A 24,805-nucleotide genomic window follows, 5' to 3' on the forward strand; every position below is an offset into this window, starting at 1 on the left:
GTTTCTCTGAGCAATGGGAAATAACTGCAATGTGACACACATTGGAGCAATTTCTGAATCAGTACCGTGGATACCAGAATGTAGATAATAATAATTTGTAGTGTCAAGTTCTCCTCACAAGGGGCTGGATTTTCATCCTAGAGACAGGTAAGCAGGAATCAGGAAATTTCCTGGCTTGGTCCTCCTACCTCAGGAGAAAATGTCCACAAAGATGGAATTGTCTTTCCGCGGCAGGAGGGTGACAATGGAGGTCAGGCTCACTGCCCTGAATAGAGATCAGAGGCTGTCACAAGAGCTGCCAGGTGCCAAAGCGGGCTTGTTTAAAAGGTCCGACTCGGTTCTCTGGGACCTCATCTCAATTTAATTATAACAACACAGCAAAAAAACAACCTCTAACCCTCACCTCCCCATACAGTCCCTAGGCCAATGTATGCCACTCCATGCCCCTGTACCCACCACCTATGGCCCTCATACCTTGCCTGCCAAACTATGGGGATGGGTAGAGGGGTATAACTTGGCATGGAGGATATCATGGGCTGTAGCCTGGCATGGAAGGTATGAGAGCTCATGGGGGTGGGGGTAGATAGAGAGGCAGAGACTGACCTGGGGGCCATGGGGAAGACATTCAAACTTACTTTTCAAAAGGTTCCCACATCCAGACTATGATCCACAACATCTCCGAGGGATCATGAACCCCTGCAAAGCTGGCCTGACTCCACAAAACGTGCAGAGGGCTAGGAGATGCCCAACACAGCAATGGAGCCAGGCTGGTGGGGAATATAGGATGCAGGCTTGCAACTTGCACTCTTATCTTGCTTTGACGAAATTGGGGACACTAGGAATCTGGAACACTGCACTCAGCCATTTCTAAAGGTTCACCGAGTCTCCCGACTCTGCAAAAATCAAGCCCACGATCATTGTTATTATGGCCTATATGAGGGGGTGGGGGTACCCAACCCACAATCTTCCTGAGGGGCGGGGTGAGCTGCTGCTTTTGGTGCTCACCTGGCATATTTAAGTGAATAATCAAGGGTCAATTAGGCTTGCTATTAAGGTAAATGACCCCAATGATACGCCATAAAACATTTGGATTCGGCAGCCAGGCAGAAGTGGACGGGTAGGAATAGGGAGAAGGCGGGGTGGTTCTTCGAGAAATGTCCTTTGCTGATTTATGCCTCTGCACCATCATTTCCTTGTTCCCATCTTGTTTGTGACCAACCAAATTGAATCTGTACTGTTCTGTCATTTCCCATCCCGTACAAAGTCTATCCTTGTAGCTTTACAAATGACCCACAGGTTTGTTTTTAATTTTGTTTCAATTTTCTATTGCCAGCTGTTGAACCACCGCCCATTGTTTTTCACCCAGCTGTTAGCCACAATCACTTTACGCTTATTTGATTAGGTTTTAGACATCTTTCTCTGCATGGATATTTTGATGGGAAAAGGGAGGACCATGAAATAAGAAAAATAACTTAAATTTATATTGTGCCTTTTATATCTGCAAAATGTCACAAAATTAAGTATAGTCACTAGTTCTGTGGGCAAATGGGGCAGACGACTCGCGAAAAGAAAGATCTCACAGAAGACAATGAGATAAATGGCCATTTTGTCTATTTGTCCAGGATATTGGTTGACAGATAAATGTTGACACCAGGGAAAACTGTGGTGCAATCGCTTAAACCCACGTGATGAGTCAGCACCAAAATTTAGCATTTCATTTGAAAAGCAGCACTGGCAACAAATCGGTACTCCCTCAGTCCTGCACTCTTGCAGTGTCAATCTGGATTATGGCTCAAATTCTAGAGTGGAATTTGCATCGTCTGAATCGGAGGCGATGGTGCTGCCAATCATCCAAGCCAACTCTTGATTAACAAACAGAATGTTAAATAATAAGACGGTTTGGCATTCTGCTCATTAATCATAAGAATGAGTATTGATACCAAACATTAATTAAGTACAAGAGGCTTACTGACGCAGGAAACTCCTTGCAAGAAATTATTTTCCTCAGAGGTGCTTAGGGCAAAAGAAACTGCAGGAATGATAAGCAAGGAAAGGAACTATAATTAAAGTAATTTATCTTTTACAAAATAAATGTCAGCATGGCACTGCTACCTTTATTATTGCAATAAAAGTTTGTTCATTATCAGGGAGAACGAACAGGCACTGTCCCATGATTATCGTGCGGAATCAAGAAAAGCAAATGTCACAATTGAAAGTTAAGGGAATTGGAGGTAAATATAACATGAGCAGCCATTTAGTTCCCCTGAGCTTCCACCTCAGAGTTGGATGATTAGAGCTTCAAATCCTATTCCAGGATCTGAACACACAACCTAGGCTGGCACGTTAGCCTCGAAGGAGGGCTGCACACTCAAGAGGGGCAATAGTCGAGATGAGGTGATAGAACAAAGCGTAATCTATCTGTTTCGATGAACGTAAAATCACCCATAGTTATTTTAGAAGAGGAGGCAGTTCTCCTCGTATCCTAGCCAGATTCATCCCTCAAACATCACCAACAAAGCACATTAAGTGATCATTCATCTCATTGTTGTTTGTGGGACCCTACACATGGATGCTCCTTCTGCACACATCAACGAGTGACTGCACTCAAAAATAATTAACGGGCTGTGAAATGTTTTGGTCATTCGGAATGCAAAAAAAGGCGCTATATGAACACAAGATTTTTTTTTACTTCATACACAGAAGCTAACTGTAATATTAAATGAGTTCCTGGAAGATATTGGTATACAGCAAAGGGCTGATTCTGAATTTGGAATCTTAACTCAGAAAGGCCTTGGCTGGGTTTTCCTCTGCCCAACACCCCCCCCCCCAAACATATTTCCCACTTTGGCCGGCAGCCGGATCCTCCGGTCCCTCGAAGACTACAGTGTTTTGCATGGCTCGCCCTCCTCACAGGAAGTCACCTTTGGCGGGAGTGGAAGATCCTATTACCGGGAAGGGCTGGAAAATCCCAATCTATGGGTGGAAGTTTATGATATTTTTTCAAAGTTTCAGTGAAAAAACTGGAAAGAATCCCGTCGTTGGCGAGAAAACCTGCCATATTATTCAGCTATTTAAGGATTTTTTTTCCCTGTTGGTTTTATGGCCTGCCTGTGGTAACCTGCCTCTGATTTGCTCGCTCTGCTACAACGTAATCTTCACAATCAGTGGGGCGCACCATGTAAACACTCCCTCCCAGCACTTGTTTCAAGTCCAATCGGGTGGGTGGGGGGGGCTGCCAGAAAGACTGCACTGCGCTTCACTGAGGAATGGGGTCAAACAAAGGCACAGACACCCAGCCAGCAAAAAGACCAACTCTGCCTGGGAGGCTGTGTCCACTGCGAGCACTAGTTCACTCCATAAGAGGATGGAGGTTCCATGCTGAAAGAAGAAATGACCTTCTATGTGCAGCCAGTGTAAGTCTGACTTTTCATGTCTCCCTCAGGACCCCTTATCGCAGCCCCCTCACCTCCCTGGGGATCGCACTCCCACCCACCCCACGTAATCACAGCACTTGTCATGCTGCCCCCCCTCCCCATAATCCCCTCAGTAGCTCCTGTGCCCCTCACTTGCCCACTCCCACTCACCGCCCACACATGGAGGACTTCATTCCCATCTGACGTGGCACGACTCCCACCTGCACTTTTCCAATCCGTCTCGCTGCAGGACAAACACGGGCACAACCGTCGTGAGTGGGCACAGTCAGCTGGAATGATGCCAGAGCTCAAGACCCTAACCCCATTCAAGGAACGAGCATTAAAGCTTGCTGGCGAGGAGCAAGATTGCACCAGTGCAGAGGGCATGGGGGTCAAAGACACAAGTGAGAACCCTCAATACATCCAGCCATTGCAGCCTCACGTGAGTGACCTTTCTCGTGCCAGTATTTCCCTGTCCCTTGCTGATTGCATCTCTCATCCATTGCAGGTCAATCAGAGGACCAGCCCGGACCATCCTCATGGCCCCTGGACCCCACGGACCTGAGCAGCTCTAAGGGAGACATATTGGAGACCAGTATTGCAGAGCGTCATAGCTGTCACCCGTGTCCTCCACCAGCGCAGATACTCACACCTGGGTGGGAATTAGTAAGTAGGCAGGCTTCTGGGTCACTCACTGGTGATCACCTCACAACTGATGAGCCACAGCAGGCAGAGGACGTCCCAGTGATCCGGCACCTGGGAGGGATGCTGGAGCCCAGGACCTTGCTGAGCCCCGGTCAGATGACGTGCCCCTGGGTTTGATCATCCCAGAGCTTTAGAATTGCAAAGTCACGGTCGTGAGCATCAGGAAGGGAGGACAGCATTCCTCTTTGGAATGCAAGGCCACCTGGAGGAGTTCCATCACATTTGGTACGGGGAAATGGTGCCATCACTCCAATGCAACAAGGCCAACACGGAGAGGGTGGCGGCTGCAGTGGTGACCCTGGTGCAGGACGTGCACTTCATGGTAGGGGATATCTGTTCCATGATTCAGGTCATGACCTGCATGGCTGAGGGCAGCACCAGAGAACAATCTCACTACAGCTGCTCCCCTATCACTTGGAGGAGCCCAGAATCCGAAGGGAAGAGGATCAGCAGGGGCGCACCCAGGGCCTTCCACCCAGGAGATCCTGTGCTGTCCAGCCCACCTGACAGCTTCCTCTCTGTGTGCGACACACCCTCCAGCCTCGCTCACTGAGGGGGGGCAGCACAGTTACATCTATTCTGCCCGCAAGCAGGCACTGACCCTGAAGGCCCCGGTCCCCCAGGGAACACCCGCCAAAGGCATCTCAGGCAACAGGGTGTGGAAGTCAGCAGGCTTCCGCAAACTCAACTGTGGATCCTGGGGATAAACCCAGATGTAGTGGGAGGGTGAAGAAGACTAATGAATGATAGGCACCTAGTTCACAGTGAACCTAGGTACTAGTAGAGATAGGTCACCATTGTAATAACAAGATAAAAGCAAATTACTGCGGATGCTGGAATCTGAAACCAAAAGAGAAAGTGCTGGAAAATCTCAGCAAGTCTGGCAACATCTATAGGGAGAGAAAGGTGCTAATGTTTCGAGTCCAGATGACCCTTTGTGAAAGCTCAATTTAAGCTTGTGTTAAAATTCACTTTGACTACCCATAAAGAGCCTCCATGCTGTCATTTCATGGCACCATGCTCTGCAAACCCCCCAGCAAACTCGGCACTTCCTCTATGTGCACTGTGAGAGTGGCAGCACTATGTCTCTGCCACCTCCCGCACTGATGCCACAGTAATGCACGTTGCTCCTGGCGTAGGCACCCCAAGCCCTATCCTCCCAACCATGAAGACTACCAACGCCCATCAACGCTAATGCCTCTCATGTGTGCTAAGGATGCTAAGAGCCAAAACCGTGAGTCTGTCCACCCCGTCAGTAGGTGGTGAAACACACCGAGACCCCTGACGTTGGAGGAGGCAGTAGCAGCTGGGATCTGACATTCAGCCTCTCTGAGCCCTGAATTACCCTATTCAATTGCAGGTCGCATTCAGCCCTCTGTCAAGCAGGCATCCAGGCAATCGCTTTAGCATGCTGCCCATGAATAGGGTGACCACCACGATTACATTCCTCAGGACCACGGTGGGAGAAGTCTCGACGCCCTAGACCTGGTCATCCTCGAACCAAGAGGCAATGAGGCCATCCCCAGCCCTGCGCCACATGTGGGCACTGGCCATCGCTCGAGGTCCTTCTCCTCATCTGAGGAGATGTAGTGCTCATCCATTTCCTCCTGGTCAAGCTGCTCTCCCCGCTGCAGTGCCAGGTTGTGCAAAGCGCAGCAGACCACACCAATGCGGGATAACCTCTGGGGGCTCTATTGGAGGTCTCCCATTGACTGGTCCAGGCACTAGAACCACATCTTGAGCCGGCCAATCGCCTGCTTGACCAGCGAATACATTGGTTCATGAGCCATGTTGTAGCGAGTCTGAGCGGGTGTTTGGAGTCTCCGCATGGGTGTCATCAGCCACCATCAGTACCCTGTTCCACCAGAGGAACAAGCAGAATACCTCATGCCAACACCCCCACTCCAAGCACTGGCTCCTAATAGACTATATCATCATCCGGGCAAGGGACCGCAAAGACGTCAGCATCACCCACACTATGATCGGAATCGATGACTGCTGGACTGACCACTGACTAATCTGCTCTACCATTTCTATCACCCTGGCCCCAAATCGACACAAGCAGAAGAAACTCTGCCGCAGGAGATTCAATGCCACTGGACTCAAAGACTAGGGAAGAAAGAGCTACCTAGCTAACCAGGGGCTGGTTTAGCATAGGGCTAAATAGCTGGCTTTTAAAGCAGGCCATGGCAGGCCAGCAGCGCGGGTTCAATTCCCGTACCAGCCTGCCCAAACAGACGCCGGAATGTGGCGACTAGGGGCTTTTCACAGTAACTTCATTTGAAGCCTTCTTGTGACAATAAGTGATTTTCATTTTTTCATTTCAGCTGGAGTCTCACAGCTAACCTGGCGACAACCAATGAGCCAGAGGCGTAGAAGGCCCAGAGCGCCTGGTCTGCCTTAAAAGCCACAATAGTCAGCACCTGCGAGGAGACGCTCGGATTCTCGACCAGGAAACACCAAGACTGGTTTGACGAGAATGATCAGAAGATCCAGAATCTCCTTGACCGCAGGCGCAACACGTTCCTGAATTGGCAGATCCACCAAAAAGCCTACAGGCAACTGAAGGTCGAGGTGCAATAAAGAACATTGTGAGATAATGAACAGATGGTGGGTGGAAAGAGGGCAGGAGACTCAGCAACCCGCCGACAACCACGATGCGCACAGCTTCTTCAGCACAATAAAAACCACCTATGGTCCGAGTACTCAGGGGCCCACCCCACTGAGAACCAAAAGTGGAGAGGAGCTCATCAAAGACAGAGAGGCAGTCAATGCCCACTGGGGAGAGCACTTAGAGGACCTCCTCAACCAAGGCACAGCCTTCGACACGAGCGTCCTCAATACCATCCCGCAACATGCTACCGCCACTGTCTCTTGTTTAAAAATATATTTTTATTAAGGCATTTGTGTATATATTAAACACAACCAAAACCAGAATAAGAACAAACAGGAAACCGTGTAACAAATAAATAACACCCAACCGTCTCACCCTCACTGCCGTTCCCCTCCAACAACCTGCTTCCCCCCTTTAAACTCTTTTATCGCCTTTTATCATCCTTTACCCGACACTCCGAATAGCGCCACTTCGAGACTGGGGGCCACCTTCACCTTCAGTACCTCAGACATAACGTCTGCGAACCCCTGCCAAAATCCCTTCAGCATCCAGCATGCCCAAAGCATGTGAACATGATTCGCGGGCCTTCCCCCACACCTTTCCTTCACTCCCTCAAAAAACCTACTCATCCTGGTCACCGTCATATGCACCCTATGCACTACCTTGAATTGAATGAGGCTAAGCCTAGCACACGAGGATGATGCATTCACCCTCCTCAAAGCCTCCTTCCACAACCCAGCCTCCATTCCCCCCACCCCCGCCCCCAACTCCTTCTCCTACTTCCGTTTAACTTCTCCTATCGGGGCTCCCTCCCAGTCCATTAACACTTTGTATATCTCGGATACCTTACCCTCACCCACTCCTGCTTTCGACATCACCTTGTCCTGTAGCCCCAGGGACGGCAGGTCAGGAAAGGACGGCACCTGCTTCCTCACATAGACCCGCATCTGTAAGTACCGGAACCCATTCCAGCTGGACAGTTCATGCTCCTCTACCAATTCCTCTAAACACGAAAACCTGCCCCCCCACAAAAAGGTTCCTAAACCGCTCATCCCTAAACCACAACCCTCAAAACCCCACGTCCAAGCTCCCCGGTGCAAATTATGATTCCCACAGATAGGTGCCCACACCGAGGCACCCTCCAACCTCAGATACTGCCACTGTCCTGAGGGCCGCCACCACCACCGGGCTCGTGGAGTGCTTGGCCAGCGAGAACGGCAGAGGCGCCTTCAACAATACCCCTAAGCTTGTGCCCTTACAAGAGGCTGGCTCCATCCACTCCCACGCCAACCCCTCCCCCACCGCTCACTTCCTAACCATGGCTATATTCGCTACCCAATAATAATTAATTATATTTGGCAAGGCCAGAAGCGCCCCGGCCCCGGCCCAGCACATCCCCATTCCAACAGCACCTTCTTTACCCGTGGAGATTTCCCCACCCACACAAACCCCAAAATCAAAGCATTCATTTTCCTGAAGACTTTGCAATGAAGATCGGGAGGTTCTGGAAAACAAATAAGAACCTCGAGAGTACCGTCATTTTTACTGTCTGCACCCGGCCCACCAGTGACAACAGGATCACATCCCACCTCTTAAAGTTCCCCTTCATCTGCTCCACCAACCGCGGCAAATTCAATTTATGTCGTTGTTTCCATCCCCGTGCTACCTGGATGCCCAAATACCTCAAGCTCACCCCCACCACTTTAAAGGGCAGCTAGCCCAACCTCCTCTCCTGCCCCCCTGGTCTGGAGCGGGGAGACCTCACTCTTTCCCATGTTTAACTTATAGCCGGAAAACCGGCCGAATTCCTCTAAAATATTCATTATTCCCCCAATACCTCCCAATGGATCCGATATGTAAAGTGGCAGATCATCCGCATATCGCGAGACCCTGTGCTCCACCCCCCTCCGCACTATCCCTCTCCAACCCCTTGATGCTCTAAGTGCCATTGCCAATGGCTCTATCGCCAGGGCAGAAAGCAACGGGGAGAGTGGGCAATCCTGCCTTGTCCCACGGTGTGGTCCGAAACTCACCCGATTCATCTTACACTCTCTACTGGTGCCCGATACAGCAACCGGACGCAATCCACAAACCCCTGCCCAAACCCGAACCATCCCGCGCTTTCCACAGATGATCCCAATTCCACCCGTGCTTTCCACAGATGTTCCCATTCCACCCAATCAAACGCCTTCTCCGTGTCAATAGCAACCACCACCTCCACCTCCTGTCCCTCCGGGGTCATCATTATCGTTTAATAACCGCCTACCATTAGCCAACAGGTGCCTCCCCTTTACAAATCCTGTCTGGTCCTCCCCCAGCACACAGTCCTCAATCCACGAGGCCAAGATCTTTGCCAGCAGTTTGGCATCCATATTCAGCAGTGATATCAGACGGTAGGACCCACACTGCTCAGAGTCCTTATCCTTCTTCAAAATTAAGGATATCGAAGCCTGCGATAACATGGGGGAAGTTCCCCCTTATCCCTCGTCTCGCTGTATGCCCTTACCAGCAGGGGCCCCAGATCCCGAGAAAACATCTTGTAAAATTCTACCGGGAACCCATCTGGGCCTGGGGCCTTCCCTGCCTGCATCTCCCCCATACCCTCCATCACCTCCAACAGCCCAATGGATGCCTCCAGACCCTCTACCTGCTCCTCATCCACCATGGAGAACTCCAACCCATCTAGGAATCCCTTCATTCCCTCCCACCCAGCCAGAAGCTCCGATTCATAGAGTCTCTTATAAAGTTCCTCGAAAACCCCATTCACCCCCACTGGGTCCAGAACCGCTCTTCCCTTCCCATCCTTCACCTTTCCGATCTCCCTCACCGCCTCCTGCTTCCTCAGTTGATGAGCCAACATCCTGCTCGTCTTCTCCCCATACTCATAGACTGCCCCCCTGGCCCTCCGCAACAGCTTCACTGCCTTCCACGTAGACATCAGTCCGAACTGCATCTGGAGCTTCTGCCACTCCTTCAACAACCCAGCCTCCAGGGCCTCCGAGTACTTCCTTCCCCCATGTCTTCATATCTAATCCTGAATGAAAGACCTGCCCTACCCATCCCTTCCTTATACTCGTCTAGTTCTCGATCTTCAAATGCGTTTGTTGCAGAAAGGCCACGTTTGCCTTCAAGCTCCTCGAGTGCGCGAACACACGCGACCATTCGGTCCATTCAGCCCTCACATTCCATGTGACCAACCTGGTGGGGGGACACCCCTCTCCCCTCCCCTGCCAATCAACCATATCCCTTCTTGGGCCAGCCCCCGGCCCTCGTCACACAACCCTCCAGCCCTGCTTTGGGTGTCACTGTCACCAACTCCCTCTCCACTACGACACAACAGCCTCACCTTTGTCAGCTATCCCCCCCTCCCCTAAATAAAACAACAATCCCATCCGCCTCTACCACTCTAACCACCTGCTCATCCCCCCCCACTGATCTGTTAACTAGCCCACCCAGCTAGCCACCCAGCAAGAACAAAAAGGCAGAGAGAACCAACATCTTCTCAAACTTCTGCCAGAGTTCAATGTCATCCCCCTCCTGCCAGTTCATTGTCTCTCAAAAACGCCGATGCCTCCTCTGGTGTCCCAGAATAAAGCTCACGGCCGTTGCAAGTCACCTAGAGGCGGGCCGGGTACAGCATCCCGAACTTCGCCCTCTTCTTGAAATGGGCAACCTTGACTCCGTTGAACCCAGCTCTCCTCTTAGCCAGTTCCGCACCCAGGTCCTGATACACCTGGAGTTCGTTACCCACCCAGGTACATCTCCTCATCTGCCTGTCCCACCGCAAGATCTTCTCTTTATCCAAAAACCGGTGTAACCGCACCACCATTGCCCTCGGCAGCTCATTCGCCTGCGGCTTCCTCATCAGCGCCCGGTCGACCTCCAAGGGCCAGTCGAAGGCCCCCTCCCCCATCAGCTGCTCCAGTATTTTGGCTTCAGAGGAGCCTGCGTCTGCTCCCTCAATGTCCTCTGGCATCCCAACAGTTCTTAAATTGTGTGTCCGGGAGTGGTACTCCAGAAACTCCACCTTCTCCTTGAGTCGCTTCTGGGTCTCCCGCATCATCCCGATTTGGGCCATCAACGAGGCCAGCTGTTCCTCGTGCTCCCCCACCGCCTCCTCCACTTTCCGGATCGCCTGGCCCTGGGACTCCAGCCTCTGCTCCACCTGACCGATCCCTGCTTTTAGTGGGTTTACCACCGTCACCAGGTCCTCCTGAACCTCCCTCCTCTGTTGGCTAAACTTAAACTTTTCATGCAGGAAGTCCAACAACTGCCCCGTCGACCATTGGGCCGGTAGGGCCACCCCTTTACCCTCCGCCATCTTCCCCTGGGTCGCACGAAGAGTTTCTTGCTCTAGTAGGTCCTTCCTCCTCGACCCACTTCTGGTCAGCGAATCCATCCACTGACACCACCAGTGGAGTGTAACTTTCCTCCACCACCTCTACACCTTTTTCCACCAAACCATCCGCCCAGCACATGAGGAAAAGGACCGAAAAATCTGCCTCAAGCGGGAGCTGCCATATGTGCGACTACTTACTGCATGGCCACCACCGCCACTATCTCATCACAACCCCAGCTCGTGCGAGGTCGAAAAAGCCACCTGACAGCTGAAGAACAATCAGGCCTCTGGCGCAGGTGGAAAAGCATTAAGATGCGGCAGAGTTGCACTCTTGACAAGAATCCACAACTTCTTCACTCTTGCCTGGAAGGAAGAGAGCATGTCGGATGATCTCTGAGATGTCCTAATTGTGACCATCTTCAAGAAAGGAGACAGGTCCGAATGCAAAGGTTACAGAGGGATTTCCCTACTCTCCACCACAGGAAAGGTCATCGCAAGAATACTCCCCAATTGTCTCCTCCCAGTGGCTGAGAAGCACCTCCCCGAGTCTCAGTGCGGCTTCCGCCAAACAAGAGGCTCAATGCATGGGATAAATCCAGGAGAAGTGCAGGGAGCAGCATCAACCTCTGTACATGGCCTTCTTCGATCTCGCAAAGGCCTTCGACTCTGTCAACTGTGAGGGACCATGGAGCATCCTCCTCAAATTCGGCTGGCCTTAGAAATTAGTCACCATTCTCCGCCTGCTCCACCATGGCATGCAAGCGCCATCCTCACCAATGGAACCACTGCAGACCAATGTGTGCGCAAACTGGACCGCTTCATCGAACCAACGCTTTTCTCCATCTTCCTCGCAGCAACACCCCACCCCGTCACCTTTAAGCTCACCGCTGGAGTGGAGCTAACCCACTGGACAGGCGAGAAACTGTTTAACCATCGATGACTGCAGGCCAGAAACAAGAACATCCCAACCTCTGTCATCAGGCTGCAGTACGCAGACGCCGCCGGTCTGTACACACATTCAGAGGCCGAGCTACAAACCATCGACAACGCATTCACCGAGGCATATGAGAGAATGGGCCCCAGACTAAACATCCAGAAAACAGCCACTCCTACCACACAGAACTCCCCCACCCCGACCTTCAAGATCCACAGTAAGCCCTTGGACAAAGTGGATCATTTCCCCTACCTCGGGAGCCTCCTCCCGGTTCAAGCAGACATTGACGACAAAATCCAGCATCGACTCCAATGGACAAGAGTCCCAGAACAAGTGCTCTGCTCTGAGCTCCGCAATGGCAAGCGATCACTAGGAAGGCAGGGGAAACGCTAAGAGGACACTCTGTAAGCCCCCTAAATAAATGCAACATCCCCACCGAGCCGTGGGAATCGCTTGCCTTTGAACGCACAAGCCGGAGAAAAGACATCTGTGAAGGTGCCAATCATAAAGAGGAGCACGTGAAGACCAAGCATAAACAGCGGCAGGAGTGCGTAGAGTCCAGAGCGTTCCACTCACCCACTTCACCAACCACCACCTGTCAAACCTGTGGTAGAGCCTGCAGATCCAGGATCGGACTATTCAGCCATTGCAGAGCCCACCTCCCCCGAGTGGAAGCAAGTCATCCTCGCCGCTGAGGGACTGCCCAAGAAGAGATGAATCAGCCACGTCCTGAGCGAATCCCCTTTGGCCCCAAGGAGCCATCGCTCCAGTCACTGCTCTCCCTCAAAAACAGCTGGGGTCTGCAAGCATCCCCGATGTAGCTGTCGTGGGCACTCCCCAGGAAACAGACACACACCTGCATAACGGGCATCGTGTAGTCACAGACAATCTGAACACTGAGGGAGGGTATCCCTTGCTGTTCACAAATGACACCCTGCCGCCATGGGAATCACGGAGCGACGTGGGTGCAGGATGACACCCTGCTGGTTTCTGCTGATAGGGGCTGGTTTAGCACACTGGGCTAAATCGCTGGCTTTTAAAGCAGACAAAGGCAGGCCAGCAGCACGGTTCAATTCCCGTAACAGCCTCCCCGAACAGGCGCCGGAATGTGGCGACTGGGAGCTTTTCACAGTAACTTCATTTGAAGCCTACTTGTGACAATAAGCGATTTTCAATTTTTTCAATTTTCACTGGAGGTATGCCTGCTATATGAGCAAAATCCATGACCCTGGCATCCTGGCTTGCCTGGTCCCGGTCCAAGTTGATGTACATGTGGGTCCTCACAAATGGCACATCTGCTACCACCCTTACGCGCTTGTGCGCGCTGCTGCACAGATCACCTGTCCTGAGACCAGCCGCTGGCATAAACGTTCAGAGCGGAGTTACTTTCAGGGCCACACGCAACGGGTGACCATCTAGTTCATGTGGTGTCAAATCTTGCATTGCCTGGCAAATGTGGTACACCGTCCCCTGGGACCTCTGACATCTGGTGGGAAGACATTCTCCGGTGGCACACCCATTGGCTGGTACTTCTTCCTCCAAGTCTCCGCCATCTGTGACCCTGCTCCCGGAAGGCCAGCAGGCCCAGCCTCCCCCTCCTCTTCTGGGCGCTGGTCCTGGTCGCGTGCAGTGGCACTTCGATGTCACTGCTGCTGCTCCACAGCTATCAAAAGATCTGGCAGATCGACTGGCTCCATGATTCTCTCGAATCAATAGCTGAAAGGATGAGAGTATACAAGTGAGCGATGAGGAGTCGTAACAATGCCCTGACCCACAATCCTCTCAGGATCTGGGACATGCACTTCCCACTATGTGAGCACCTTTCCAAAGAGCCTCACTTTCTCCCCCCCCCCCCTAGCACAATGGTCCATTGCGTACAGTTCTGCTTGACAGAAGCACCTCGATCCTCAGGGAGCCACAGGTTTCTGTTAATCTCATGGATGAATGAGACACTGCCACTGGTCAGGTCCTGAATGGGGTGACTGATGAGCGCCTCTACCCTCCCACCTTGCACATAAGCCTTGGTGTTCAATGCTTGGGAGCTCAGCTGAGTTAACCATTGGATGCCGATCAGTGGTTCACTCAATGATTGCAGGACTGACTAAATTGGCACAACTGACTCGTCAAGGAAGGGTCAGGGTAGAGCAGCACGTTGGCGCAGTGGTTAGCACTGCTGCCTCACGGCACCGAGGACCCGTGTACGATCCCAGCCCTGGGTTACTGTCCATGTAGAGTTTGCACATCCTCCCTGTGTCAGCATGGATCATCCCCACAATCCAAAGATGAGCAGGGCAAGTAGATTGCCCATCTAAATTGCCCCTTAATTGGAACATTTAAAAAAAAAAAAACTGGGGGAAAAAAATCCTTACATGACACCCCAATTCCCCTCGCTCTCATGGACTGCGGATTAGGCAAGTTTCCCACCTTGACTTTATTCCCTGATGTCCAGGCCATCATAACCATTGGCTTTTCCCTTCCAGGTAGCTCATGCCCGGAGGATGCACTTGGTAGCCTGAGGGTCGAGGTTCACTCTGACTGCATTCTTCCTCCCTACTGTGCGAGGGTCGTCTGCCCTCACGTGGCTGCTCAAACATTCCTTCTCAGATTCTTCCACTCTGCCCATGCAGCCTGATATTTAATGGGACCTCACTGTGATTTCACCCACTCACACCCACCTCCAACCGCCACTCTAGAAGGGCACTCCCTCAGCAGACAAATGGCCACAAGACCAGGGGGGCCCGATAAGCAGCATCATGCCATGCACATCATCCTGAAGATTCCTCGACACCTAGAGGACCAAAGCAGTGAAGTGCCGCCAAGTCCTATAAGCTACCCCCTCCCTCCTCCCCCGAAATGCAGAGACACAACCTACCTCTAGATCTCCCTGGAGAAACTGACACACACACAGACACACACACACCCACCCTCCAGGTCGTATCCTCATCACCTCGTTGGTCCCACTCACCATCCACACATGCCAGGCATCCTCATCATGTTCTGGCACGAGTCCTGCTTACACTCTCTCCAGCTGTCTTCATGTAGGTCAAGCTCGACAAGGGAGAAATGCCAGACAGTCAGAGGGATGCCGGAACTCAAGGGCTTAACTGACTTTGTGGACAGAACCATCTCGCTGGCTGGGGAAGACATTGACCGCTCCTGTACGGACGATGAAACCGGCAGCGGCAAACCTAGCGAGGATCAAGCACTGCATCAGACAGCAATGCTGAGAGTCATCTCACCTGTTTCTCAGGTCCCTACTAAGCACTAATGGCCTCTCCTTTCTTTGCAGGCACATCTGGGAGCAGCCAGGTCCTCAATTCTAACACCAGCAGACAGGAGGGTTTCAAGGACCCCGATATCAGAGAACCATCATAGTGCTCACCCACACCGCTCACCAGCGCACACACACACCTCGGTGGGACCTTGTTCTAGAGTAGAGTTGGGGTCATAAACTGGTGAGCACGTCACACTCTCAGAGCCACAGCAGGCGGGGGCAGGGACATCCCATTATCCCAGCACTCGGAGGATTCCTGAGACCAGAAATCTGCTGAGTCCCGGTCAGATGATGTGCCTCTGGACTCAGCCATTCCTCAGTTACTGGAGCGGCAAAGACAAACTCAGGGAAATCAGGAAGGGATGTCTGGTACGCTCCTCAGATTGAAAGTCTGCGCGGAGGAGTCTGTCTGCCATATGTCTGAGCAGATTGTGCCGACATTCCACTGCAATGAGGTCAACACAGCTAGGGTGGCGGCTGCTATGGAGACTTTGGTGCAAGACTTTTGTCCTGCACTACAGCAGGACATGCACGCCGTGATGCAGCGCCCCCCCCCCCCCACCCCCCACCCCGACCTTCAAGATCCACAGTAAGCCCTTGGACAAAGTGGATCATTTCCCCTACCTCGGGAGCCTCCTCCCGGTTCAAGCAGACATTGACGACAAAATCCAGCATCGACTCCAATGGACAAGAGTCCCAGAACAAGTGCTCTGCTCTGAGCTCCGCAATGGCAAGCGATCACTAGGAAGGCAGGGGAAACGCTAAGAGGACACTCTGTAAGCCCCCTAAATAAATGCAACATCCCCACCGAGCCGTGGGAATCGCTTGCCTTTGAACGCACAAGCCGGAGAAAATACATCTGTGAAGGTGCCAATCATAAAGAGGAGCACGTGAAGACCAAGCATAAACAGCGGCAGGAGTGCGTAGAGTCCAGAGCGTTCCACTCACCCACTTCACCAACCACCACCTGTCAAACCTGTGGTAGAGCCTGCAGATCCAGGATCGGACTATTCAGCCATTGCAGAGCCCACCTCCCCCGAGTGGAAGCAAGTCATCCTCGCCGCTGAGGGACTGCCCAAGAAGAGATGAATCAGCCACGTCCTGAGCGAATCCCCTTTGGCCCCAAGGAGCCATCGCTCCAGTCACTGCTCTCCCTCAAAAACAGCTGGGGTCTGCAAGCATCCCCGATGTAGCTGTCGTGGGCACTCCCCAGGAAACAGACACACACCTGCATAACGGGCATCGTGTAGTCACAGACAATCTGAACACTGAGGGAGGGTATCCCTTGCTGTTCACAAATGACACCCTGCCGCCATGGGAATCACGGAGCGACGTGGGTGCAGGATGACACCCTGCTGGTTTCTGCTGATAGGGGCTGGTTTAGCACACTGGGCTAAATCGCTGGCTTTTAAAGCAGACAAAGGCAGGCCAGCAGCACGGTTCAATTCCCGTAACAGCCTCCCCGAACAGGCGCCGGAATGTGGCGACTGGGAGCTTTTCACAGTAACTTCATTTGAAGCCTACTTGTGACAATAAGCGATTTTCAATTTTTTCAATTTTCACTGGAGGTATGCCTGCTATATGAGCAAAATCCATGACCCTGGCATCCTGGCTTGCCTGGTCCCGGTCCAAGTTGATGTACATGTGGGTCCTCACAAATGGCACATCTGCTACCACCCTTACGCGCTTGTGCGCGCTGCTGCACAGATCACCTGTCCTGAGACCAGCCGCTGGCATAAACGTTCAGAGCGGAGTTACTTTCAGGGCCACACGCAACGGGTGACCATCTAGTTCATGTGGTGTCAAATCTTGCATTGCCTGGCAAATGTGGTACACCGTCCCCTGGGACCTCTGACATCTGGTGGGAAGACATTCTCCGGTGGCACACCCATTGGCTGGTACTTCTTCCTCCAAGTCTCCGCCATCTGTGACCCTGCTCCCGGAAGGCCAGCAGGCCCAGCCTCCCCCTCCTCTTCTGGGCGCTGGTCCTGGTCGCGTGCAGTGGCACTTCGATGTCACTGCTGCTGCTCCACAGCTATCAAAAGATCTGGCAGATCGACTGGCTCCATGATTCTCTCGAATCAATAGCTGAAAGGATGAGAGTATACAAGTGAGCGATGAGGAGTCGTAACAATGCCCTGACCCACAATCCTCTCAGGATCTGGGACATGCACTTCCCACTATGTGAGCACCTTTCCAAAGAGCCTCACTTTCTCCCCCCCCCCCCTAGCACAATGGTCCATTGCGTACAGTTCTGCTTGACAGAAGCACCTCGATCCTCAGGGAGCCACAGGTTTCTGTTAATCTCATGGATGAATGAGACACTGCCACTGGTCAGGTCCTGAATGGGGTGACTGATGAGCGCCTCTACCCTCCCACCTTGCACATAAGCCTTGGTGTTCAATGCTTGGGAGCTCAGCTGAGTTAACCATTGGATGCCGATCAGTGGTTCACTCAATGATTGCAGGACTGACTAAATTGGCACAACTGACTCGTCAAGGAAGGGTCAGGGTAGAGCAGCACGTTGGCGCAGTGGTTAGCACTGCTGCCTCACGGCACCGAGGACCCGTGTACGATCCCAGCCCTGGGTTACTGTCCATGTAGAGTTTGCACATCCTCCCTGTGTCAGCATGGATCATCCCCACAATCCAAAGATGAGCAGGGCAAGTAGATTGCCCATCTAAATTGCCCCTTAATTGGAACATTTAAAAAAAAAAAAACTGGGGGAAAAAAATCCTTACATGACACCCCAATTCCCCTCGCTCTCATGGACTGCGGATTAGGCAAGTTTCCCACCTTGACTTTATTCCCTGATGTCCAGGCCATCATAACCATTGGCTTTTCCCTTCCAGGTAGCTCATGCCCGGAGGATGCACTTGGTAGCCTGAGGGTCGAGGTTCACTCTGACTGCATTCTTCCTCCCTACTGTGCGAGGGTCGTCTGCCCTCACGTGGCTGCTCAAACATTCCTTCTCAGATTCTTCCACTCTGCCCATGCAGCCTGATATTTAATGGGACCTCACTGTGATTTCACCCACTCACACCCACCTCCAACCGCCACTCTAGAAGGGCACTCCCTCAGCAGACAAATGGCCACAAGACCAGGGGGGCCCGATAAGCAGCATCATGCCATGCACATCATCCTGAAGATTCCTCGACACCTAGAGGACCAAAGCAGTGAAGTGCCGCCAAGTCCTATAAGCTACCCCCTCCCTCCTCCCCCGAAATGCAGAGACACAACCTACCTCTAGATCTCCCTGGAGAAACTGACACACACACAGACACACACACACCCACCCTCCAGGTCGTATCCTCATCACCTCGTTGGTCCCACTCACCATCCACACATGCCAGGCATCCTCATCATGTTCTGGCACGAGTCCTGCTTACACTCTCTCCAGCTGTCTTCATGTAGGTCAAGCTCGACAAGGGAGAAATGCCAGACAGTCAGAGGGATGCCGGAACTCAAGGGCTTAACTGACTTTGTGGACAGAACCATCTCGCTGGCTGGGGAAGACATTGACCGCTCCTGTACGGACGATGAAACCGGCAGCGGCAAACCTAGCGAGGATCAAGCACTGCATCAGACAGCAATGCTGAGAGTCATCTCACCTGTTTCTCAGGTCCCTACTAAGCACTAATGGCCTCTCCTTTCTTTGCAGGCACATCTGGGAGCAGCCAGGTCCTCAATTCTAACACCAGCAGACAGGAGGGTTTCAAGGACCCCGATATCAGAGAACCATCATAGTGCTCACCCACACCGCTCACCAGCGCACACACACACCTCGGTGGGACCTTGTTCTAGAGTAGAGTTGGGGTCATAAACTGGTGAGCACGTCACACTCTCAGAGCCACAGCAGGCGGGGGCAGGGACATCCCATTATCCCAGCACTCGGAGGATTCCTGAGACCAGAAATCTGCTGAGTCCCGGTCAGATGATGTGCCTCTGGACTCAGCCATTCCTCAGTTACTGGAGCGGCAAAGACAAACTCAGGGAAATCAGGAAGGGATGTCTGGTACGCTCCTCAGATTGAAAGTCTGCGCGGAGGAGTCTGTCTGCCATATGTCTGAGCAGATTGTGCCGACATTCCACTGCAATGAGGTCAACACAGCTAGGGTGGCGGCTGCTATGGAGACTTTGGTGCAAGACTTTTGTCCTGCACTACAGCAGGACATGCACGCCGTGATGCAGCGCCCCCCCCCCCCCACCCCCCACCCCCCCCCCACCCCCACCCCACCCCCAACCCAGTCTCCCTCGAGTCAAACACCAAATCACCCCTGATTCAGATGTTGTGCCGAACCTTTGTCCTAGATTAATCATAGATTATCATAGAATTTACAGAGCAGAAGGGGTCTGATCGGCAGGAAATGTATTCTGCCACTGAGTTGAGGAAGGAGGGTGGGTGGGGGTGGGGTCACGGCTATTCCGTGCGGACGTAAAAGGCGACTTTGGTCTTCTCGCGATATTTTCCGATCCGGATATCGAACCTGCCCGGCGCTAACAGAAGTATAAAATCCCAGCAATTGCACAAAAAACCTTTGCCAAAAAATTTTTACTTTTAAATTAAATTTCCAAAATGGTTCAAAATACTAGTCTTTTTCATGACATTGTTTTAAAAAGCCAAAGAGTGATCTTATCGTAGAAACCTATAACAGAAAAGACGACCATTTGGCCCATCATGATGTCTGCTCTTTGAAAGAGCTGCCCAATTACTCCCAATCCCTGCTCTTTCCCCATATTCTTGCAATTCCCTCCCCTTCAAGTATTCTCTTTGGAAAGCTAGTGTTGAATCTGCTTCCATTACTCTTTCAGGTAGTGCCTTTCAAATCATAGTACCCCGCTGTATAAAACAAGTAATACTCATCTCACCTGATTCTTGATCGGCAAGTTTCATAGGAAGATCAGAGTAAAACTCTTTACATATTATTTGAATGGCAATGGCAAGTTTACAAAATGCAATCATGATACACAATACGGTCAGCACTTACAATTTGTTGAATTTGTCACCCTGTTTACGCTTTGCTCCTTTTAATACTCAAATAGATGAAATCGATAGTTGAGGTCAAAATAATCACCAAACAGGGATTTTTTTTCCAGACATCTGTTCCACTACTGCAAGCCCATAGCTTGCAAATGAATCCCAGCCAGATTTAAATCTGCTGACAGGTTTTATTAAGTGTAGTTGGATGTGTGAAACCTGTTATGAGTTTTTCAAATCGCAACCTCAAAGCGACTGACCAGACTGAAACTGGGCACCTGCACCAAAAAAAATGTTGTTGCAAAACCTTATGAGGATTTCTTTCTAAAGGAAACATCGCACATTAGCGTAAGATAGCCAAGGCTCCATGTGTTGGCACACCATTCATGGCATCCAGGATCCAAGAGCGGGATTGTACTTAATCCAGACTAATGTGATGAAGTTTTGTTCTTTTCACAGGCTCTACTGATCTTAAGTAGATGGAAGTCTCAACTCATTTGATCATAGATGCAAGACCACAAGACAAAACTAGCAGGATTTAACCGAACTGAGCAATACACTGGAACCTTCGTTCAGATGTGGTGGCCCCCCACAGAGGGTGAAAGAAACAGTTAAGAACAGAGTGCCAAGATTGAAATCTGAGGACTGGTTTCAAGCAAGCTTCTGCAGTAGGAGAGGCTAGGGGAGTGATATGCGCAAGAGTGGATAAGAAAATAAGTTTCAACATTTGTTTTATCCCCACTAACCAAATAAGGTGATAATGGATCAGATGATACCAGATTGAAATGACAAAATAAAATTTTAAAGCCATGTTTTTATGTTCGAAAGGGAAATTTGTTCCTACCTTCATTCAGGTCCACAGAAACATTGTACACAGCTATGGGCCTTGAAAGGCGCGGGCCATGCAATGTCCGCCTGGTCGGCATATTTGAGGATGGCATTGATGAGGTGTCTGACTGGCTCACATTGACATCTGGAACTGTCCTGAATATCTGTAATGAACAAAGAGTAGACTCGGCTCAAAGGCCTGCAACAAGAACCTGCCTCCCATCCATTGACTCTGTGTACACCTCCTTGGGAAAGCGGGCAGCAAAATCAAAGACCCCTCCCACCCGGCTTATTCTCTCCTCCAACTTCCTTCCATCGGGCAGGAGATACAAAAATCTGAGCTCACGCACTAACAGATTCAAAAACAGCTTCTTCTCCGCTGTTACCAGACTCCTGAAGGACCCTCTTATGGACTGAACTGATCTCTTCACCCATCTTCTCTACTGAGTAGTAAAACACTCCGTATGCTCACCCTATGCCTGTGCCTATGTATTTACATTGTGTATTAATGCATGTCCTATGATTTTTCATGTATGGAACATGGATCTGTCTGGACTGTACACAGAACAATACTTTCCATTGTACCTCGGTACACGTGACAATAAATCAAATTAAATTCAATCAAATCATTTTTTAATCAATACTAGTTCTGAATGATAAAGTATAATGAAGCCAGCATAATTAACCCAGAAGTAATTTGTCGGCATTTGTTGTCCATCTCCAATTGCCCTTGAATTAAATGGCTTACTTGGCCACCATCTCCAATTGCCCTTGAATTAAATGGCTTACTTGGCCACCATCTCCAATTGCCCTTGAATTAAATGGCTTACTTGGCCATTTCATAGATCATCATAGAATTTACAGTGCAGAAGGAGGCCATTCGGCCCATCGAGTCTGCACCGGCTCTTGGAAAGAGCACCCTACCCAAGGTCAACACCTCCACCCTACCCCCATAACCCAGTAACCCCACCCAACACGAAGGGCAATTTTGGACACTAAGGGCAATTTATCATGGCCAATCCACCTAACCTGCACATCTTTGGACTGGCAGACCTTTCAGAGGGCAGTTAAGCGTCAATCACGTTACTGGGGGTTTGAAGTCACATTTAGGCCAGAGCAGGTGAAGGTGGCAGATTTCCTACCCCAAAGCACATTAGTGAAGCAGCTGGGTCTTCACAACAAATCAGTGAGAGTTTCATGGCCATCATTCCGAGACTGGCATTCAATTCCGGATTTTTATTAATTGAATTTAAATTCCGCCAGCTGCCATGGACCCAGGGCATCAGACTTACTAGCCCAGTGACATTACAACCGCAGCACCATCTCCTCCACAAATGCATCAAATCTTACACAGCATAAAGATATTCTGGAGCTCGGGCAATAAGTTATATTTCATATTATTGTCATATTCGGGAGAATAATCTGTGCGATATCTGGAAACAATCATGTAAATTTCCATCCTTGTGGAAATTTTGTTGGGTGGCAGTGGCCCCACCGAAGTCAAGGCAACCCTGCATCAGCCTTTGAGGGAGCCCCGGTGGAATTTCAGATCCCTCTTGCAGTTAGTGAGCTGCTATTGGGGGTTCCCTTTAAGGGCTGCGAGCCCACCTCCAACAGCCAAAATGAAAGCAAAGTGTTGGGGTGCTGTAAACCACAAATAAAAATAAAATACTGGAAATCTGGCCATTCGAAGCACTCGCAGGTCTTCAATCCCATTGGCCACTGCTGGGATTGCACCCAGCTCGGGGGGACAGCGATGAATGCTGGCCTTGCAGCAAGATAAGTGGCACAATTGGCCTCTGGGCAGAAAGACCATCCTCCACCTTCCCCGCCGGCTGGCAGCTGACCTCACAATGGGCTAAACAGCTGGCTTGTAATGCAGAACAAGGCCAGCAGCACAGATTCAATTCCCGTACCAGCCTCCCCGAACAGGCGCCGGAATGTGGCGATTAGGGGTTTTTCACATTAACTTCATTGAAGCCCACTTGTGACAATAAGCGATAATTATTATTAGAATAGTTTGGTGGTGTAGCAGCACGATAGCACTGTTGCTTCACAGCGCCAATGTCCCAGGTTCGATTCCAGGCTTGGGTCACTACCTGTGCGGAGTCTGCACGTTCTCCCCGCGTCTGCGTGGGTTTCCCTCCAGTTTCCTCCCACAAGTCCCGAAAGACGTGCAGGTTAGGTGAATTGGACATTCTGAATTCTCCCTCAGTGTACCCGAACAGGCGCCAGAATGTGGTGACTAGGGGCTTTTCACAGTAACTTCATCACTAACGTAAGCCTACTTGTGACAATAATAAAGATGATTACTTTTTATTATAAAAGGTGATGGCTCTCCTTCCTCCCTCTCAATTTTTCTGGACACTCCCCTCCCATGCCACTGGCCCAGAAAATTCAGCCCATGATGTGCAGCACTGTTGGTTGCCCGACTAATATGTATTTCTATGAAAAGTCCTCAAAGAGCAAAAATGGATTCAAAATCTAAACTTGGATAAATCTTCAAATGGTGCATTATTTATTTTTAAATAAACATTTTATTGAGGTATTTGTTGGTTTGACAACAACAAAATAAACAATGTACATCAATCTGAATTTATAAACATAGTGCAAAAGCCATCTTCCTTCCCTATAGGTCCCACCTTTATTAACCCCCTACTCTAAACTAAACTAACCCCCTCCCCCTTTCTGCTGACGATTAATTTCCCACAAAGAAGTCGACGAATGATTGCCACCTCCGGGCGAATCCCAACATTGACTCTCTCAAGGCGAACTTGATTTTCTCCAAACAGAGAAAGATCTCCGTGACAGATAGCCAGGTCTCCGACTTCGGGGGCTTTGAGTCCCTCCAAGCTAATAATATCCGTCTCTGGGCTACCAGGGAAGCAAAGGCCAGAACGTCTGTCTCTTTCTCCTCCTGGATTCCCGGATCTTCCGACACCCCGAAAATCGGCACCTCTGGACTCAGTACCACCCTTGTTTTCAACACCGTGGACATGACATCCGCAAACCCCTGCTAAAATCCCCTAAGCATTGGGCATGTCCAGAACATATGGACATGGTTCGCTGGCCCTCCCGCACACTTTGCACACTTATCTTCTACCCCAAAGAATCTGCTCGTCCGGGCCACTGTCATGTGAGCCCGGTGAACAACCTTGAATTGTATCAGGCTGAGCCTGGCACATGTTGCGGACGCGTTGACTCTACTCAACGCGTCCGCCCATAGACCAACCTCTATCTCTCCTTCCAACTCCACTTCCCACTTGCGCTTCAGCTCCTCAGTCTGCGTCTCCTCTGACCCCATAAGTTCCTTGTAAATGTCAAAGACCCTCCGTTCTCCCACCCACCCTCAGGAAACTACCCTGACCTGTATCCCCCTTGGTGGTAGGAGAGGGAAGGTTGAAACCTGCCTACGTAGGAAGTCCAGCACCTGCAGGTACCTGAATTAGTTTCCCCTCGCCAATCCAAATTTCTCCTCCAGCTCCCTCAAGCTAGAAAAGCTCCCCTCCATAAACATATCCCCCATCCTCTCAATTTCTGCCCTCTGCCATCTCCGAAACCCTCTGTCCATCCTTCCCGGGGCAAACCAGTGATTATTACAGATTGGAGACCAAACCGATGCTCCCTCTGCTCCCACATGTCTCTTCCATTGTCCCCAGACTCTCAGGCCGCCACCACCATGGGGCTGGTGGAGTACTGTGCTGGCGGGAACGGCAGAGG

General features: G+C 51.0%; 1 protein-coding gene across 4 annotated transcripts in view; it reads right to left on the bottom strand.

The window, feature by feature from the left end:
• Nucleotides 1-24,805, bottom strand: part of arhgap10 (Rho GTPase activating protein 10) — a 284,335-nt gene that overhangs the window by 39,226 nt on the left and 220,304 nt on the right. For all 4 annotated transcript variants that reach the window (XM_072496090.1, XM_072496089.1, XM_072496091.1 and 1 more), the window contains one exon: nt 21,102-21,249. In XM_072496090.1, coding sequence (XP_072352191.1) covers nt 21,102-21,249 — 148 coding nt within the window. The remainder of the gene's footprint in view (nt 1-21,101; nt 21,250-24,805) is intronic.

This window comes from Scyliorhinus torazame, chromosome 3 (genome assembly GCF_047496885.1).
Source record: "Scyliorhinus torazame isolate Kashiwa2021f chromosome 3, sScyTor2.1, whole genome shotgun sequence".
Classification (NCBI taxonomy): Eukaryota; Metazoa; Chordata; class Chondrichthyes; order Carcharhiniformes; family Scyliorhinidae; genus Scyliorhinus; species Scyliorhinus torazame.